The sequence below is a fragment of the Paramormyrops kingsleyae genome, chromosome 1 (assembly GCF_048594095.1).
Source record: "Paramormyrops kingsleyae isolate MSU_618 chromosome 1, PKINGS_0.4, whole genome shotgun sequence".
NCBI classification, from domain to species: Eukaryota; Metazoa; Chordata; class Actinopteri; order Osteoglossiformes; family Mormyridae; genus Paramormyrops; species Paramormyrops kingsleyae.
In genome coordinates, this window is record NC_132797.1 from 21140868 (window position 1) to 21160767 (window position 19900).

General features: G+C 41.2%; 1 protein-coding gene across 1 annotated transcript in view; it reads left to right on the forward strand.

Moving 5' to 3' along the window:
• Positions 1-19900, forward strand: part of LOC111841598 (epidermal growth factor receptor-like) — a 71197-nt gene that overhangs the window by 38261 nt on the left and 13036 nt on the right. The window contains exons 2-14 of the mRNA XM_023807456.2: positions 5691-5842; positions 7729-7936; positions 8399-8533; positions 8967-9035; positions 9290-9408; positions 10390-10531; positions 11674-11790; positions 12952-13078; positions 13243-13316; positions 13450-13540; positions 13874-14073; positions 14265-14397; positions 18949-19039. Coding sequence (XP_023663224.2) covers positions 5691-5842; positions 7729-7936; positions 8399-8533; positions 8967-9035; positions 9290-9408; positions 10390-10531; positions 11674-11790; positions 12952-13078; positions 13243-13316; positions 13450-13540; positions 13874-14073; positions 14265-14397; positions 18949-19039 — 1658 coding nt within the window. The remainder of the gene's footprint in view (positions 1-5690; positions 5843-7728; positions 7937-8398; positions 8534-8966; positions 9036-9289; positions 9409-10389; positions 10532-11673; positions 11791-12951; positions 13079-13242; positions 13317-13449; positions 13541-13873; positions 14074-14264; positions 14398-18948; positions 19040-19900) is intronic.

The window sequence follows — 19900 nt, forward strand, 5'->3', positions numbered from 1 at the left end:
AATAACAGGAGGGGGGCAAAACAAGGCAATTAATACATGGACACTCCTTAAAAAATTTAATCATAGACAGATCCAAGAAATTGGAAAAAAAAAATCTAAACCGGGATGAAGCATAAAATGTGCTTTCTGATGCCTGTTTCATTCAGATTCAAGATTTTTACCTGATATCAGGTACAATTGTATGACATAACCCCAAGAAACATGGGACGAAAGCGTAAGACGGATTTAGCCATAATAATAATTATTTGGGGGGGGTGGCTTACGCCGCTTAATTGGGTCTAAAATTGCCTATGCCTGATATCTAAAATGTTCAGTAAAATTTAAATTATCAGCCACAGTGTAGATAAATGTATCTTCATTTGATATGAAGTCCTTTGTCAGAATAATATTTGCAAGCTTGCCGTGCAAAGCCTCTTTCTTTTGTTAGGCACCAGATGCATGTGCGAGTGCGAACACAGAGACTCTCTGGTGGCAGTCGGCCTTTTCCTGAGAGCCGTGTTAAATGAGGCGGACGTGGTCGTCCCCCGCCTTCTGCTCTCCACCCCCACCCCCCACTCCATGAACCCCCCACTGGCAGTGGCATCTGCCCATACGACCGAGACATGCCAAGCAAACATGTTTTGGGAAGCTTGCACCGGACCAGTCACAATGACATACCCAGTTTCGGTGATAAATAAAGACTGGGGGAAAATATTACGTTAGGCACGGAGTGAGAACTGGAATATTTTGATGGTATGGTGGTGCTCCCCTCACAGAGAGTACATGAACCATGAGTCGAAACATCAAGATCATTTCCTGCCACAACTTCTGTTGTTCTTATTGCTATTGGGCTAATGATAGTGCAGAATGTAAGCGCTGATGGGCGTTATGAGTTATGATAGTTGACGCATCGGTGCATTACCCTGAATCAGGCACTCTGAAGTTCATGAAGCTGCAGTGTTGTCTCATTCCTCCTGGGTTGTGGCTTCAGCTGTGACTTTAGCTCTCTTCATGCAGACTTTGCAGCTTCTCTTGCCTGGATTGGTTTCCGTGGGAATCCTCCCACTATCCAAACATTCTGCTGAAAGGTTGTTACTTTGAATTGCTCTTTTGAATGCATGTGGCTTTTGTGGTAACCTGGTATCCCATTCGTGGTGTTTCCTTGTGTTTTATGCATCTGGGATGTGCACCGAATCTCATAGACCCTGCTTAGGCTATTGGGATTTATGAGTACTTGATTTATGAGTACTCAAATTAAGTAACTACCTAAGTGTATTTCAAATGTAAACAGTTTTGAGATGTCCCTCTTCATCTATACATTTGCACTGAAGCACTTATAACATGCGTAAAGACCCATATTTATAATTAATAAATATCTATGGCCCCGAAAGCTACTCACGGCATCTTAGCCCTACCCTACATTACCCACTGATTTCCCCTTTTATCGTGTCCAGATGGGGAGGATCAACGACCTGCTTTAACAGACGGACGCCATGCATCCATCCAGCCAACTCCAAGTCCGTGTTTACAGTTCACTCACAAGCACAGAGTGCAGACTTAGGGTTTAAAAGCGCCTTTCTGAAATGTGTACTCACTCATGCACAGCATCTTTCTCTATATCAGTGAGCAGCATCATGAACAAAAGCTTTTTTTGGCTACTTACCTCTCTTCCCTGTGGTAAATGGATGAAATGGTGCAGTTGGATTTGGTTGAAATCGGAGATCATGTTAGCCTCCAGGCTTATTTTGGAAAAGTATACAAGGCTGATTCTGTGTATTTGTGGGCATAAACACATTTTACTCTGAATATTATCTATTTATTTACTTTTGATTTAATATTCCAGACATTATAAAACTGGGTTTTGATGTTAGAAATTCCAAACCATGAGAAAATCTTTCATTTTCAGGAATTAATTGCTTAAATTATTTTTCTTTTGGTTTGTTTGCTTGTTTGTTTGTTTTGTTATTTCAAGCTATTCCCATCCCTTAAAGTTTGTGTGGTTTTAACTAATACTCGTCAGTCTCCATTTTAAGACATAACCTTCCAACTTATGAGTTATGAATAATGGTAAATTGATTCAAGATTCAAGCAATTTATTGTCATATGTACAGCATTTACACAATGAAATTCATGCTGTAGAGTAGATGAGGTTCCAAAACACTCATATCCACCACTGATGCAAATACAGAAGTAAAAGAAACGCAAGAAGAAAGTTAGCAAGCAATGTAAAAAAATACATGCATAAGCTATACACAAAAATATAAAGTATGCATGTGAATAACGATAGGGAATGTGCAGTGTAAAGTGCATTACAACTCAATAAAATTTTAACAGACATATCGTAGTTTTACACTAAATCCATTAACATTTTTTTTTACTGCACAAGTGGTACCCTAATTTTAATAGTGTTAGTTGAATTACTTCATCTGGTAGTAAATGTACTAATTCCCTGTATGCCAGTTAAGCAATGAATGATGCCTTAGTGTCTATGGGGCGTTTCATTATGTATGCATTACCACACGCTGCAAGGCGTTAGCAGGCCTATAAACGCCATGCACACTCAGGTCACCATGCCAAGAATTTGTGCACTTGTTACTGGAAGGTGCCACAGTTAGCCACGCCATTCACAGACTCAGGCACCTTCCTCATATCAGGATCTGATAGTCAAACGCAGAACACACCTAAACTCTTTTTGAATGGGCACTGATTTGGACGCCTAAACTAGCCTTAGGTCCCCCCTTCCCATTGACGGCTGTATTTATAGCGCCGAGATGTATTTAAACATTTTCCCGTGTGGCGGTTGCATCCCAAGCAGACGCAGATCCAGACAGAACCGCGGCGGCCCACCGGGACACACCGTTCACGGCAGAGCGGAGCGTAGCGGGTCCGCAGACGGGCCCAGCGGGCCGGGCTGGGAAGCCTGCGAGACAAACAAGCAGAGTGTGGCGAGCGAGCGATGCCAACTCCCAGTGCGCGGCCCTGGTGCCCGTGCCTGCTCCGAGGGCCCGTGCCAAGCTCCGAGGGCCTGCGAGGTGCCGCAGGGGTGTGTTTTGGCTACAGGGGTGCGGTGGTCTTTGACAGGCAGATGGAGTGGAATCCCTTTTTAATGACTGTGTGGCCCAGCCTTCCATATGGCGCGATTCAGGGGCAGACTGGCAGCTCCACACTAGTGCATTGTGTACCTTTTTATTTGGGACAGTTTGACCTTTGCTGATCATACAGCAGAACCGACAGACGTAGCTGTAACGGCTGTCAGCGTGTCGACACGTGATCCTACAGTCAGAACTCTAGTGATTATCCTGGCCTGCTTGTCTCAGTAACAATGTCCTTCTCAGGTTGCAAACAGGGATTTTGTGGCATCCGTTCCCTCTGCATGGTCTGCATCCATCATAGAGTAAATGAGGAGGTATTTAAGGTGCCACACCGGATGAAATTTATATCGTACTCAGCCTTAATGGGCGCCTCATGATAACGGAGAGGAAGTGAAGTATGGCTGTGTTAAACGAGGGGAAAGTGATTTGTCAGCTACCTGGAGAGGAATGCAGTAACAGTATATTACTGTTGAAGGTGAATCAACAGATGTGTGATATGGATGCTGTAACAGACTGGCTGTCATGTAACACATCTGGAACATGTCTGGAAACCATCTTATAATACATTACGTGTAGTAATCAATGATTCTCCCCAGTTTAAAATCTCTTAAAAGTGTCCTCCTATTTATTATGATGAACGTAGTACTGTTTGAATATTTCGGGCTGTTATTAAATTCGCTGTATTACTTGGCTCGGGACTTGCTTTGAATGCTTTGTTCTGGCATGCGTGAGACTTGCTGGTGCTCAGCCACTCCAAAGCTTTAAAACTGAGCAAACTTGCTGGCCTGTATTTTAAAATTATGCGGTCGCCCCTGGCGAGAGGCTGGACTCCCTGCCGGATTGGCATGGAGCAGAATCTCAGGGCTGTTTCACACGCAGGGAAAGTGCTTTTGAGTTCACCTGACACAACATTTCCCTCTCTGATTATTTCAGCAGTTTTTAAATAATTTTTTTCTATTATACTTTTATTGAATCCATGTGCACTTAGTCATGGGTTTTGTGCATATTTATGGCTCTGTGCTACTTTTGGGTTCATTACTGCAAACAAGCCACTGCGCCCATAACAGTGATTACTATCATGTTTCTGTAAGATTCTCCCCTGAAGATTTGCGATTAGCCATAGTAACTTTCACACTTCAAGGACGCAGGTAAGCTTACCAAGGTCGCTAGCAGCACTAGTAAAAGTATTTTACATTTTACTTTTTTCCTTATTTAGCAGACACTTTTATCTAAAGTGACTTTTTTGTGTTGAAAAAACAGGGTCAGACAGAACCTGGAGCTTTTGGGGGTTAAGGGCTTAACTCAAGGGCTCATTGGCGAAATCCTTCTGCCAATCCTGGGATATGAACCAGCGACCGCATTTGGTGTCTTAGAGGACGCTGTATGTCCGTTCGAGATTTGAGATTATTTATTTATTCTGTCAGAGGACGGTATAGATCACAAATGTCATGCTTGTATGATGTTTTTCCCAAACTCACTCAAACCAAGGGATACTTTTTCACGGCAATTTCTGGGGACTTAATGAGATTTAGAAATTTCATGAAAGTTCTTCATTGTTTTGCATGAGGACTGAGTGAGTTTTGGTTCGCAATACTGTAACGTGTGATGAGGAAGCCTGAGGTCTTTGGCGATCTCCGCTCAAAAACAACAAAAAATGGAGACAGAGATTTTGAGATTTGATCTTCAGTTATATTCCATGACAGGAGACCCTGAAACAGCACATGATGTCATCATCCCAATTTTTTTGGGATACTTAGCATTTCTCTTTTGAACAAGTGGTTATAGGAATGCAGACAGGAGCAACTCCTTCTGGAACACAAGACTCACCCTTCTGTCACACACCATGTTCTATATTAGACACAAAATCTTTTTCCTCTGGTCAGTTACTGAGCAAAACAGTCGTGACTTTTCAGCATTTCGGCTGGGAGGGAAGCAGCCCAGAGTGGCTCAGTGTAAACAGAGCATAAACCCACAGATAATTAACTACTAATTGTACTGGTTAATAGGTTGGAAAGGGAACTTCCAGACACATGGCCTGACAGGATTTGGGTTTGACACCCTAGGTGTAGACGGAGACACTGGAAAGGGACATCGCACATAATCAGGGACAACAACTGCAGGGATGGAGGGATGCAATAAATTCTCAAAAAGGATCTTCACAGAACCCAGGCAGGCTCACTGACTGATCATCTTCTTGTTTATATAATCATGAGCACTATTACCAATAGTGTACTGAGAATACAATATACATAGAATAAATGAACAATGGGATGGATGGATGGATTGATGGAGGGATGGGGAAATATTTTTTAACTCTGAGCCCAGCTTTCCTTATACTTTGAAAAAGGGAGGGAGTCTGAGGGACTCAAAGAACATGTTGTTCAAATGATCTTACTGTAAAACTATGATATTATGTATGTCACAGTGTGTCAGGTTAGCCATTTCAAAACCTCTCATAAAGTCTCCCCAGCATTAGCAGGAACCAATGTATTTTTATTTACTCGACCACTAGCGCACCTTGTTTGGCAAATCAATACATCATTGTAAATGTATAGAATGCCCTTAAATTCACTGAAGAAAGACCACCAGCCTGTTCCATCCCTGTTTTGTTTTATTCAGTTTGCCAGGGAATCAACAACAAGCTGACGCTCTTAGGGACACCAGATGACCACTACAAGAACCTTGTGAGGATGTACAGCAACTGCACTGTAGTGCTGGAGAACCTGGAGATCACCTATACTGAGGATTACCATGATCTGTCTTTTCTCCAGGTACGTGCAGTCAAAATAATATAAATTTTACATGATTCCACTGTAATATATCCTATGCCAACTAACAAAACAGCTTTTGTGCTGTTTGCTTGATGGATAAAGGGGATTTGGTTTATATACAGAAATATACAGAAATTTGTTTTAAAAATATCATGTTTGCATTACTCGAGTTTTCATCATTGTGGGAAAGTAAGTTTATTCAGGGCTGTGCAGCTGAAACTTAGCATAAGCAAACACAAGGGATGCTGTTTCTGTTATTTTGGCAGAATAGAATAAACCAGGGAACCCAACAAAACCCAAATCAGGTTCACAAAAAACTGAAAAAGAAAATCAAAGAATATCCGCCTCCATCAATCATTTTCTACCACTGATATTAGCAGGTTATAATAAAGACTTAGGATTACATTCATGGCCTGTACCTTTAACGCGCTGAATCCTATATAGCTGCTCATGTCATCCTGTTGCTACTTCAGAGGTGCCAGAGGGAGATATTTTTGGCCACCTGTCCTTCTTTTCCTTTTTCCTTTGTGTCACCGGTGTTAAATTATTTTACACCCGAAAGATCTATTACTGTTAGCATACCTTGTTAATGGGGGGAAAAAATGCAATGATTGATATGTAAAATTAGCACTTTCACATTCTGGTACATTCACATAATATCCCACAGTTTTGTACTCTATGCCGTTAGCTGTCAGAGGTGCCCATAGCATCCTGCGCTCCATTTATCATCTTGCTTCTGGAACCTTCCCTCCCTCATTAGCTGGCAGATTGCATTCCAGGCTGCTTTGAAATGTCCTTAACCCCAGCTCTCCTTACACACTCTGTTGGTTGAGATCGTTAGCCTGTTTTTTTGTTTTTTTTTTTTTGGTTCGGCATAGCCAATCAGTGATTTATTCCAGTGCCCTAACTAGCTGAAATCACCGGAGAGACATTAAGAGTCACATTAATTCGTAACTCTGGGTACCTGAAGTCCATGGTATTTTAATCCTGAGCCACCGCTACTTTAGGTGAGGTAGGATCAAACCTGGCTGCATGCATTTTCCATTTGACCAGGCAAATTTTAAGGTATTTTATACTATAGTAGATAGAATCAATATCAGAATCTGAAACATCTGTATTGAGTAAGTATGTTAAACATACCCTTGGTGGGTGTTTCTTCGTATAACATATAACATGCAATTTCAAGACAATTTACAAGCACATAAACATGAAAAAAGACACATACGTTTAACATTGGATGTTTACCGACAGTCAGAGGCAGCATGGGGTGGAATGAAGGATGAAATAAATATATAGAAAGTAATATGGACGGACAGATTAGATAGATAGATAGATAGATAGATAGAAGAATGGATGGATGGATGGATGGATGGATGGAAATAAATGGGTGAAGCTAAGAAGAATTTCAGGTTCCCAGCTGGCTAAAATGCAAAGTGTCTTAGTAGGCTTAGTACAAAGCAAGTGTACCCCCCCATATCTCACTGTGAACTGTACCTGGCATGGCAGCCTAATCCAGGTCAGTCTGATTATGGTGGGTATGTTTTATTAAGTAGGTCAGAATGCTTCAATGTTATTGAAAGTCAACATGTTTTAAAGCAAGTGCAGATTAAGGTTATTTAAAGCATTAAAGTTATTTTAAAGATTACTTACCAAAGGAAAAATTTTATGAGGCCAAACACACTGCAATTGAGTCTGGCCGTTGGACCTTTGATGTTTCATATATTTAGAGCAGAGGTTTCCTATTATTTTTCATGTTTTATCAGTGTGATATCTGCCGCATCAAAGTATTAATGTATTTATGTAGCAACGCACTAAAGTTTATCTCAACATATGCAAGAGAGAATGAGAAGAATCAAGGCAGTATCCCCCCCCCCCCCCCCCAACAGACAGTCCAGGAGGTGGGTGGCTATGTGCTAATTGCCCTCAACAAGGCAGCTAACATCCCCCTGGACAACCTGCGGATCATAAGAGGCCACACCCTCTACGAAGACATGTTCGCCCTGGCCGTCATGTCCAACTACGAGAAGCAGTTCACCACAAAGACGCAAAATTTCACCAAGGGAGTGAGGGAGTTGTCACTGAGGAGCCTCACAGGTTAGTATTTGCTCTTAGTTCCCACCATACAGACAATACATACCAAGGCAATGTTATCATAGACTGGCCACAGGAAAAATGACACATCTAGCATAATGCAAAACATGGAAAAGTTTCGATATCGATGTCAATATGGTCCATCAAGTATTTCACTTCTTAATTAAGATGTGGAAATGCTTTACAACCCCTTGGCAAGGACACTTAAATAGCCAGATCTCTGCAAATTTATGGGCACAAGTACCTCTATGTCACTGAAAAGCATGCATTTACTTAGAAGATCAGAAAGGAGGAAGAGCCAGTTTCTCTTGGGCAGTTGGGGTTTTGGGTCTTGCTCAAGGGCCCCAATAGTAAAATCACTCACCCTACAAGGGGATTAGAACCAACGACCCTCTAATTGGGGGCACCAAGTCCTAACCCACAGAGCCACACGCTGCCCCATTAAAACTCATTTGTTTCACACAGAGATTCTAAAAGGCGGTGTGAAAGTGACCCGCAACCATTTGCTGTGTAACGTGGAGACAATTCAGTGGTATGACATCGTGAACAAGAACAGCAATCCAGCCATGGAGTTAATATTAGAGAATAATAGCCAACACTGTGAGTATCAGCAGCATTTGATATATGTCGAGGAACTGGTACAATAGATGAATAAATGAAACCAGAATATTAGAGCATGGTGACTTGAACATGAAGACATGTTCTACTATTATTTTGTTTTCAGTGAAAGGTGTCTGTGACATTTCTTCATGTAGTTCCTGTATCATAAACAGGATCCACCCTAATGATTACCACAATGGCAGTGGCTGTCCTGGGAAATCGAAATATCTGAATTAATTGAAAGTGTTTTAGAAGTCAGTCAGAAGTTTAGTAACAGTTAAAGTGGTATGGATGAATGGCACCTTTTATGACATATTTTTCAGCTTATTTTACTGTTGTTTATTGAATGGTAGGTTTTTCCGTATTATATTACAAATAAGTAGTTTTATCGTAGTAGCTGATGTCTTTTACAATGTTTCCGTGTTTTTGACAGGTGAAAAGTGTGACCCTGGCTGCTTCAATGGATCGTGCTGGGCACCAGGCCCAGAAAACTGTCAAACCTGTAATTACACATCACTTCTCACATCAATCATTGCCGGCTCCTGTTTCAATAAACCCATTTATGACAAAGTAGCCATTGTGTAATATCACAAAAAGCATTTGTAGCTAAAAGGACTCTGGGTTTATAATTAGTGAAATGATAGATTTTTTTAAGGTAATAATCCACATGAGTATAAAAGTGTGTAATTACTGAGCGGATTATGAGTACGGTAAGGCTGTAGATGACAGTAATCCAGGAAGCATGTGTGTTTGCAGTCACCAAGCTAAATTGCGCGGAACAGTGCTCCCGGAGGTGTAAGGGTCCCAAGCCCAGCGACTGCTGCAACGAGCACTGTGCTGCAGGATGCACTGGGCCCAGACCGACAGACTGCCTGGTGAGAACGTCATATTTTAAACACCAGCGATCAGATAGGGCAGTGTTTTCAACCCAGTATCAGGCGGCTGCTGGACAGTCTACATTTTTGCTCCCTCCCAGCTCCCAGCACTCCTGAGTTAAATCATCAAGAACAAACCAAACAATCAAGAATTAACCAAACAATCAAGAACACTGAATACGTGGTACAGGTGTGTTGGTAGCTGGGAGGACTGGATTGAGAAACACTGACCTCAGGGAGCTATGTGGGGCTCAGCAGGTTAGGATGCTGAAATAAGAAGGTTGCTGGTTCAAATCCCATGGTCAGCAGACTGATTTTACAGTTGAGCCCTTGAGCACGACCCTTAACTCCAACTGCTCCGGGGACTGGCTAATCCCGCTACGATCGCTTTTGATAAAATTACCCACTAAATCAATAAATAGTGGGTACATATCATACATAGTCTTTGGTTATGGGGGTATAGTTTGTGATTCAGTCCTTAAACCAAGGGTGTCGAATTCTAGTCCTGGGAGTCCTGTATAGCTTAGTTCTTTCCATTCCACAACAAATGATTCAGCTCAAGAGCTGTGTGGTAATTAGCACAAGGAGTTGAATCAGGTGTGTTAAATGAGGGGAAACCCAAAAATGTGCAGGGCTCCGGCCCTCCAGTACTGGAGTTTGACACCCGTGCCTTAAACCATCAGGGTTTTAGTTCAAAGCCCTTTCCCTGTCTAGGGAATGAAAGCTTGGGGTTGGCGATAATGAAGTCTGCCAGTCAGTGTAGCGCAAGCTAAAACCTTGGGTTCCTTTAAATCAGAGCTAGATAAGATTTTAACAACTCTGAGCTATTAGTTGAGTTAAGCTCGTTCCCAAACGAGCTTGATGGGCTGAATGGCCTCCTCTCGTGTGTATATTTTTTCTGTTCTTATGTAAGCAATATACAGTTATTTTATTTTTCAACGTTTTTTTTTTTTTTTTTAATTGTTGTGATGTGGCCCTCAGGCTTGCCGAGACTTCCAGGATGACAGTACATGCAAGGACACTTGCCCCCCCCTCATGCTGTATAACCCTAACACTCACCAGCTGGTCGTCAATCCGGACAGGAAGTACAGCTTCGGGGCCACCTGTGTTAAGGACTGTCCACGTAAGAGAGTCTCAGCTAACTTCATGCCACGGTGTGTTAGGACAGGTTACGGCTTTGCTTTGATTTGCAGTGGTACCTTGGAACTCGAACGCCTCTGTTGAATCTGTCGAGCGGATCTGTTGAATTACTTTCCACTTGTACCACAAACAAAATCTTGGAACTCATCCATTCCTGGTAAAACTTGTATGGGTCGAGACACGTTCAGGTCCACCATTTCGGAGCTCGAACGGTTCAGTCTAGAAAAATCTAGCCGCAACTCAACTGAAAACTCGGAGCACGACAAAACAAAACAGACCTGCTAAAGTGATCGGATGGAGACGCATCTACAAGGGCAAAGGGACCTCCTGGGTTGCTTATGCCTATGAATCCCTCTCAGTTTTGTGATACCTCATGACCGAATTCAACATGCGAAAGCTGTGTCTGGTGTGAATTTTTTTGTGCTTTATCTACAGTACATTTAGTGATACAGTAATCATGGCCCCTAAGAAAGTGAGCAATGATAGCAGCAATCCGAAGAGGAAAGTAGTGAGAGTAACTGTGGAACTTAAAAAGGAAATCATAGCGGGATTTGAAGGTGGTGCACGTATGTCTGCTCTCTGTGCGGAGTATGAGATTGTCATTTATTTCATGTTTATTGCTTTTGTATGTGTGTATTACTTTTATATTGATTGTTAATGCTTTTTTTCATTAGGTAGATAAGTTTAAATAGGCAATCATTTGGGGGTCTGGAACGGATTAAATTCATTTACATTATTTCTTATAGAGAAATGCGACTTGGATCTCGACCAAATCACAACTCGACCAGCTTTCTGGAACGAATTAAGTTCATGTTCCATGGTACCATTGTATTTTTGTGAGCCCATAAATAATACATTATTAAATAATTATGTGTTTATGTTATTGTGCTAGATTTTGCAGGACCTTATTGATAAGGTACTGATAAATACTGTCCATCCATCCATTCATCCATCCAGTCTGGCTCAGGGTCATTGGGTAATACATTTTGTGCACAAATGAAATTGTTTTAAGTATAAAAGGGGAATTGGATGGAGCAAATTTAGAAATTTAGTTAATGTAGCAGGATCGTAGCTCATATGGTGTCATGTGACCCTCACAGAACGTGTCGCTCTGTTTTTACCCAGATAACTACGTGGTGACTGATCACGGGGCCTGCGTTCGAACATGCAGCGCAGACATGTACGAGGCGGATGAGAATGGGGTCCGAAAGTGCAAGAAATGCGATGGGCCGTGTCCCAAAGGTAGGCTGAAAGGTCCATCTCTCATAAATCATCCAGATTTTTGGATTCCCAGAGTCGTCCAACTAACAGAATGCAGAAAGGAAATGCCGAAAATGAGCTAAACTTGGTTCCCTGTGCAATATCTTTGTACTTTGCATAAAACTATGTACAGTAATGACATGGGGGAGGAGGGTCAGACACACATATATCCTTGGAAATGCTTAAATGGGTAGACATGTTTCCACAGAAAGGCTCTTTTTTTCCAGCAAATTGACCACATGTCATAACCAGTGTGCTGGCAAGTATAATTAACCTTCTTTTTTTTTTCTTTCATTTTCGCCTTTATTTAATTGCCACTCCTTAAAACGAATAACACAGACATCAAACAACCACCCAAACCATACATAATGGGGAAACACCCTAAGGTCTGATGTTGGACTGTAAGGGTAGTTTACACAATAACTATACACACGCAAGGATCAGAGACGGTTCACTGAAGACACAGGCAAGGACACATGCCACAATAGGGAATACAACAAGTATTTATAATTATACGAACAAGGGGCTATTTACAATATTCCCAGCATGCTCCGGCGCTACAGTATCGTATTGTAATAAACAAATGTAGCTTTTTGTTTGAGTAAAAAAGCAAGGATGCTGAAATTTGGTGTCAGGGCTACTGTTTGGCATTGGGTCAGGTGTAGGGACTGGCGTTGTAGGGTTAGTGTTATGGTTAGGGTTTAGCGTAGGGTTAGAATTTGGAATTTCAGGGTTAGAGTTTGGTGTTATAAGTTTGGGGTTAGGGTAATAGTTTGGCATTAAAAGAAACTACTTTGAAAAAAATGCATAAAAAAGGCTCAGCAAGTTTTCACTCAACTTTCACACCCAGAAATACCACCAGATGTGTCTGACTCCATTGACCAATGGACTCAAAACTATTGTGTCTGACATGAATCATAGCCTTGACCCAGCCCTGCTTTCCAGTTCTCCTTTTAACCTGTACTTGGTTCTTATTCTCTATGGTATCTTCTTTTCCCATGTGAATTTTTGTATGAAAATATCCACATTATATTCTAGAAAATGAAAAACCAATCAGCCCATACAGAATAGCTAACATATGTGATATGCCTAAGAAAGCATTTTATTATGAGTTATTTTCTACTTTTTATGCTTCGTTCCCAGTGTGCAACGGCCTGGGAATGGGACCGCTAACTGGAGTTTTGTCAATCAACGCATCAAATATAGACTCTTTCAGAAACTGCACCAAGATTAACGGGGATGTTTCTATCATTTCAACCACATTTAATGGGTAGGTTATTGAAACCTTTCAGTAGATTTTTTTTATATTTGTCAAAACCAAAACATAAATCTTGACAGAATTTTCTTTTTTTTTAAATGGCTTGACTTGAAAAATAAAAAATACAGTCTAGCTTTTGATTTATCTCATTTAAACATGAAAAAATGTTTCCTCAGTGACACCTACACCAAAACACCGAAACTGGATCCCTCCAAACTCAACATCTTCAAGACAGTGAGAGAAATTTCCGGTAAAACAAACACGATTTCTAATGAGTTCATGCTTTATATTTATGTGTAAGATCAAAGCCTTTTATCTGATGTAGAAGACGGCGGAATAAGCTTTGTCCTCTTCCCAATGTGCTTACTCTTCCTTTTTTAAAGGATTTCTGCTGATTCAGTCTTGGCCAGAACGTCTAACCTCCCTCAGTCCATTTGAAAATTTGGAAATAATTCGTGGAAGAACCAAGCAGCTGTAAGCTTACTTTTGCTAAAATCAGCACACTTGTTTTTAATTTAAAATTTATGGGCTGTATAAACAGAAAAAATACCAATGCAACAGATTCTTAAAAGAATCAACCCAATTCCCAGTACAAGTAACAGTCAAATAATCAGTTTCTTAACAATGTTAACATGCATAATGTATGATTTTCATACAATTTCCGATACAGGAAATACTTTTCTGTCATTCTATATAGAATACCTCATTGTGCATAGTATATATGTTTGCTGTAGGTACTCATACCATCCTCGTGCTCATGAGTGCTCCTTTGAAGGAGCTCTTACTCCTGCCATCTGTCTCCTCCAGAGGTACGGTCAGTTTTGCTGCACTCAACATTTCCATCACCCACCTGGGTCTGCACGCCCTGACGGAGATCAGTGATGGAGATGTGGTCATCAGGAACAACCCCAAACTGTGCTTCACCAGTGGTCAGCAGTGGAGGATGCTATTCAGATCAGACAAGCAGAGGTCTAAGGTGGAGGGCAATGCAAAGTCCACAGTGTGTAGTAAGTCTGTCTTGCAGATTTTGTTTATGAAACTAGCTACAGAAATTACGAGATAGCTGATATCAGCTAAATCAATGGTAGCTTAGCATAACAAGAAATTAGTAGCTATATTCCTGTCGCCCCAGTGTAAAATGCATTTCGGATACTACAGAGCCCCTGAATAATGGACATTTCTGTGTGATTTCTCCCAGAGCTGCACAACAACACGTGTGACACCATGTGCACAGAGGAGGGATGCTGGGGCCCGGGGCCCACTATGTGCTTCAGCTGCCTGCACTTCATGCGTAGGGGGCGCTGTGTGGCCGCCTGTAACCTTCTGCTCGGGTAGGTGGCAAGTCAGTACTTAAGTAATACTACTAAAGTATTACTCAGTGATTCGGATTTTTTTTAACTCAGCTTTTATATCACCACAAGAAAAGAATACATTTAGCAGGGATCGTATGGGGAAGATGCACTTGGTTGCATTTTCATTTTAACCCAGTTCACTATGATACATCTTTCCCTTCAAAAATGAGATGAGCTGGCATTTTATCCTGCTTTCTTGTGAAATGTTTTTTGTTTGTTTGTTTGTGCTCATTTCTTATTGGGAGATGCACAAGGCATGAAAAGTATTGGCAATATTTGCTCAAGCGTGCTGGGAAGAACATGCTGTGTGAGAGTAACAGGCCAAGGGAAAAGGAACCGGGTGGGGGGGGGGGGGGTATTTAGTGCTGGGACACTGATATAATGCGATATGATTCAAAGATGCTGCCGCGTTTCAGGCGGGTAAACACGACAGCACCTTGCATTGACAGACTGGGCTTGCAGCCAGCACTCGAGCTTTATGAAGTGCTTTTGTAAATGCGTTCATGCCCCATTGCTCTGTCAGTGTGAATAAAGTAAAAAGTGGCAGGGTTCTTGTCTGGTCATGTGTTATTTAGAGGGAGTAAAATATAGTTTGTTCTTTTGAGACTTGGCATCGTTTCACACTGTGCACTAGTGACTAAGGGTAAGAGTGATTCTCAGAACTCAGAACACTGTAATAAATAATAATAATAGAAACTTAATCCCTTTGGGGAAATTCTCTTTGCGCCTCCCCCAACTTGGTCTCTGTAGGTGAGAGCAAGCTGGCCGCGAAAGGTAGCCACCTGTTGAAGTATCCAATAAGAAGAAACTCATCACAGTACAATATATGCAAAATGAAATAATATAATAGAAATAACAAATTTTCAGGATACACATTGCAAGACGTCTTAAGACGATAAACGAGCATAAGAGTACCATGTGCAAAAGGGGCAGCAAAGTGATGATTTCACAGATGCAGAACTGACCAATAACCTGGACTAGTGCAGAGACAAATCAGTTGTTCACTGCATTTGTTCATCTATGAAGTACCAGCAAAAGTTTACAGGCCTTTAAAATCAAAATATACACGTTTGCACCTGTTAGGTTAAGCATAATCCAACAAAAAAGAAAACACAACGCAATATTTGTTCAGCCAATGTTATTACTGTAAACAACATACCGTTAAAATGGAGAACACAATGTAAATTCACAAAATAACTCATGAAAGTTACAGTAATTAATGAAAGCACTAAAAATATTTAAACTGCTGATGCGGATGAATCCTCCAATTAATACAGGGATACCACGTTAATTCATGCTTCAAGAGTACAATGACGAAAAATTGCTTTATTTATTAATTAATTGTTATATAATTATCAGAATTTCCCCAGCAAGTATGCCAAACAAAACAATGTGACTTGTCAGCTGAGAACAGGTTTTTTGTCAATATTTCCTTTTTCGGGGTTAGTGAGGACAGGGCGTAGTTCAGGCCATCACGAGGCAAATGTAAATACCACATCCAGCAGCTGGGAGCACAAAGCTAATAGATCTATGCTGGACTGACGCATCATACCAGATAACAGGTAGCTGAGAACTAGAGTGACTAATGTCACTAATAAACACAAATATACCTAGTCACCTGACTCTCCTCAACAGAACAGCTTTTGGAGAGTAACTCGGTATTTAAATCAGTATATATGCAACGGACTTTCATTTGAAAGATTTTACTATAATCATGACTTAAACACAACAAAAGAAAGAACTTCAGATTAGAGAGAAGTATTGTAATTTTATGTCGCCCGGGGCAGTGGGTATTTTTAAGGTGGCACTGAAGCACATAGTGAGGCACTTTTCACACTATACCTTTGCAGAATTTTTTCCTGTGATCCACGTAGGAGAGAAGTTGAGAAATTCTCCTTCAATAAACTAAAAAAATATATATTCATGTCTGGAACAAATGGAAATATGGGAGGCAAAATAATTACTAACGCAGACAGTAAGGACAGCGGATTCACGCCACATCGAAATCCTTCCTCTCTGCTGGGGGCTCACATCCTGCCTCTGCACTGTTTGTGTAGTTTACGTGTTCTTTCTATGCTGTGTGGGTTTTCTCCCACAGTCCAAACACATGCAGTCAGGCTAATTTGTGTCCCTAAATTGCCCGTAGAGTATAGTGGTGTATGTGGATGTGTCCTGTGATGGACTGGCATTCCATCCAGGCTGTAATCCCTGCCGTCTGCTCTGTGCTGCCTGGGATGGGCTCCAGGCCCCTCGTGAGTCAAATCAGCATCAGGTATTAGAAGATGGATGCAATGGCGTAGGAGAGAGTTTGATATTGGGGTGGGGATCACGCAAAGGTCTGTTTATTGGGAGGATGAATGAAGCCAAATTAAGTATTGGGGGGCGTGTACATGCCCCCCACCCCTTTCCCCCCAGTTCCTATGCTCTGGGATGGATGGATGGATGGACAGCCCAATGTAACATCTTAACAAGTGTAGTCATCTTGATTAGCTTGATCAGTTGGGTAGAACTTCTAATTCAACTGTATTGATCATTCCCAAATAATATGTATTATAATGCTAGTAGTTTATCAGGTGTTAGTATTCAGTCCAATCAGATTTTTTTCTTAATGCGAGACATTTTTTGAGGGCCCCTTCTCATTTCTGGACAGTTGTCCAGGAACGCAAACAGTTAAATGTTACATATGTACCAGGTACCTTTATGAAATATGAACCTTTATAGCCTCGTTATAGAAAAAAGAAAAAACAAAGATGGGACGATGAGCAAGACAGTTAAAGGATATATGTGTTGTTTTGTTCTCAGCAGTTCATAACACTGCTAATTGGTCATTTAAACTAATGGATCAATAGCCCCCTGATCGTCCCTTGATCCTCCCATCGAACCTCCATGGGCCCTCTGTTCTCAGGGGGCCCAGTGCAGTTGCACTGGATGCACTAGCTGCACTGGCTGCACTGCCTATTGTTCTGCCACTGCCAATGGCCTTGTACAGACGGCCAGATGGCTCCAGCACAGACATAGTCTGTCATCAAGGAGGGAATGGCCACAGTATCTAGAATTCCTATGTTACCATCCCCATGCATGGCTCAAACCTTATAATAGGACAGACTATCATCTAACGATGGATAAAGGGATTCCCTTCACACACACACACACGCACACAGTTTTTCCATTCCACTGTGACTGAATAATGACTTTCGTGTTTCCTCTAAACCCAAGCCTTGGTTAATTTCATGCTACAGCAGCATAGCAGTGATTATGGATGCCACCATGCTGGTGATGTCATAAGAGTAAGCAGGGCTTTCACTGACCTGGGCAAGTAGGGGCATCTTCACGATGCTCTTGGCTGTACTTTGCGTCTCCTGAATGACCCCCATCCCCCAATTTTCCGGGCTATTTTTATGTTCTTGCAACGTCGTTGTCTTGCCTCGCTGTTCTCCTGTGGGAATTCCCAATGGTATGTCACAAAAACAGCCATATACTGCCACTGTTTAAGCGTACACTCCAGTTGGACTCAAGCCCAGTACATCGCAGGTCAATTCACTGCTGCAAAGAAGAGAATAATTTACATTTTTGATGCCTATATGAATGAGAATTGCAGATGAGAACTGCAATACTCAGAACAAAACAGACCTTAAGCAAAACAAAATTAATGATTATTCCAGTGAACTAATAGTGAATCTGAACATTTGTCTATGACATGAGGTTGTATTTCCAAGAAGCATCATATCATCAAAATACTAACTCTATAGTGATTTCAGAGGAAAATTTAAAACCTCCCTTGCTACAGCAGGAAGTATAAGCTTAAGTGCATTAAAAAAAGGCTAAAACTGTTGAATGTTACACAAAAAAATCACCCCAATAGTGCCATCTGCAGCCAATCCATAAAAGTACACTTTGTGCACAGCAAAATAATATTATAATATTGAAATAATTGAGGAAATAGGTCTATATGAGGTTTGAAATATTTCATCCCACATATAGTCTGACATCTGGCTGCTCCTTCTGTGGTCATTCCCTGGGCTGTAAGCCTTTGTGAGTGGGTTTCCGCATTAACTAACATATCAGTCCATTGTGACACCCTCTGAAGGCCCATCTCTCACACCAAAGGAGACAGAGCACTAGGAAAAATGTACATTTGTTTGAATTAGAGTACAGCAGTCTCAGTTAGGGGTAATTTCACACAAGGTTGCGCATGGAGCAGAGTGGCGCAGCGGAAGCGTGCTGGGCCCATAACCCAGAGGTCGATGGATTGAAACCATCCTCTGCTAGAGGAGCTGCATTTAGTTATTTCTTAATGATGTCTTCCTGCAATTTATAAAGTTTGTCTAATGTAATTATAAACTCTAAGCTGTATTTTTAAGCCCCTGCCCTGTAAGAAATCCAGTTATGTTTATAAATAAAATTTATGTGTTCTAATGGTTTCAGGCAAGTAAAGTAAGTCCATGTATTGCCCAGTAATGTGGCGTATGTTATTCTGCATAATAGATACTGGAAGAGCAGTTTTTAGTGTGGTTACCGTCTGACTTACAGGGAGCCACGTGAGTATGTGGAGAACACAACATGCCTGCAGTGTGACGCGGAGTGCAAGCTTCAGAACGGGACAAAGACATGCCACGGCCCGGTATGTTCCAGCCAATTGCTGGCATCAAGCACTTCACCATGTATCTGATATGCAACAGTTAATTTTTGTCCTCTGCAGAGGACATTATGTGTTTTCCTCATATTTCTCATACTCTATGTCACTATAGTAAGTTTTGTTGTTTCTTAAAGACGGCAGTTGAATTGAATTGAATTGAATTGGATGGAATTGAAATTGAATTGAATTGAATTGAATTGAATTGAATTGAATTGAATTAAGTTTAGTGTCATTATGCTTCGGAGTTTAACAAGATGCATTTTGCTACTCTCTAACTGCTTAACAAAAAGATAATTGGTAAAAATAAGAAGAAAAACAGCAATACAATAAACCAGACAGAAAGAGGGGAGTGTAGAATGTAGATAAAACCTAAATAAATGATGATATATACATAATGCAGATAGTACCAAAGATGAGTTATGATATGTACAGGATGCAGACAGTACTAAACAAAATAAATAGTGATATAATAGTAATAAAACCAGTAATAAACAGTAGGGAGCCGGCTGTGCTTCCTGAGGAAGTATAGGCACTGGTGGGCCTTCTTAATGCAGGAGGAAATGTGATCATGTGATCATCTGGCTTTATGATGATAACACATGTGCGGTATACTTTCTCCCATTCCCACACAATTTTTGTTTTTTTTTTTTTAAATCAGAATTGCAAAACTTTTTCCCCTGAATCTCAGGAGCATATGTCATGCAATGGTCTGTGCATGCAATGGTATGACATGCAATGGTCTGTGCATGCAATGGTATGACATGCAATGGTCTGTGCATGCAATGGTATGACATGCAATGGTCTGTGCATGCAATGGTATGACATGCAATGGTCTGTGCATGCAAT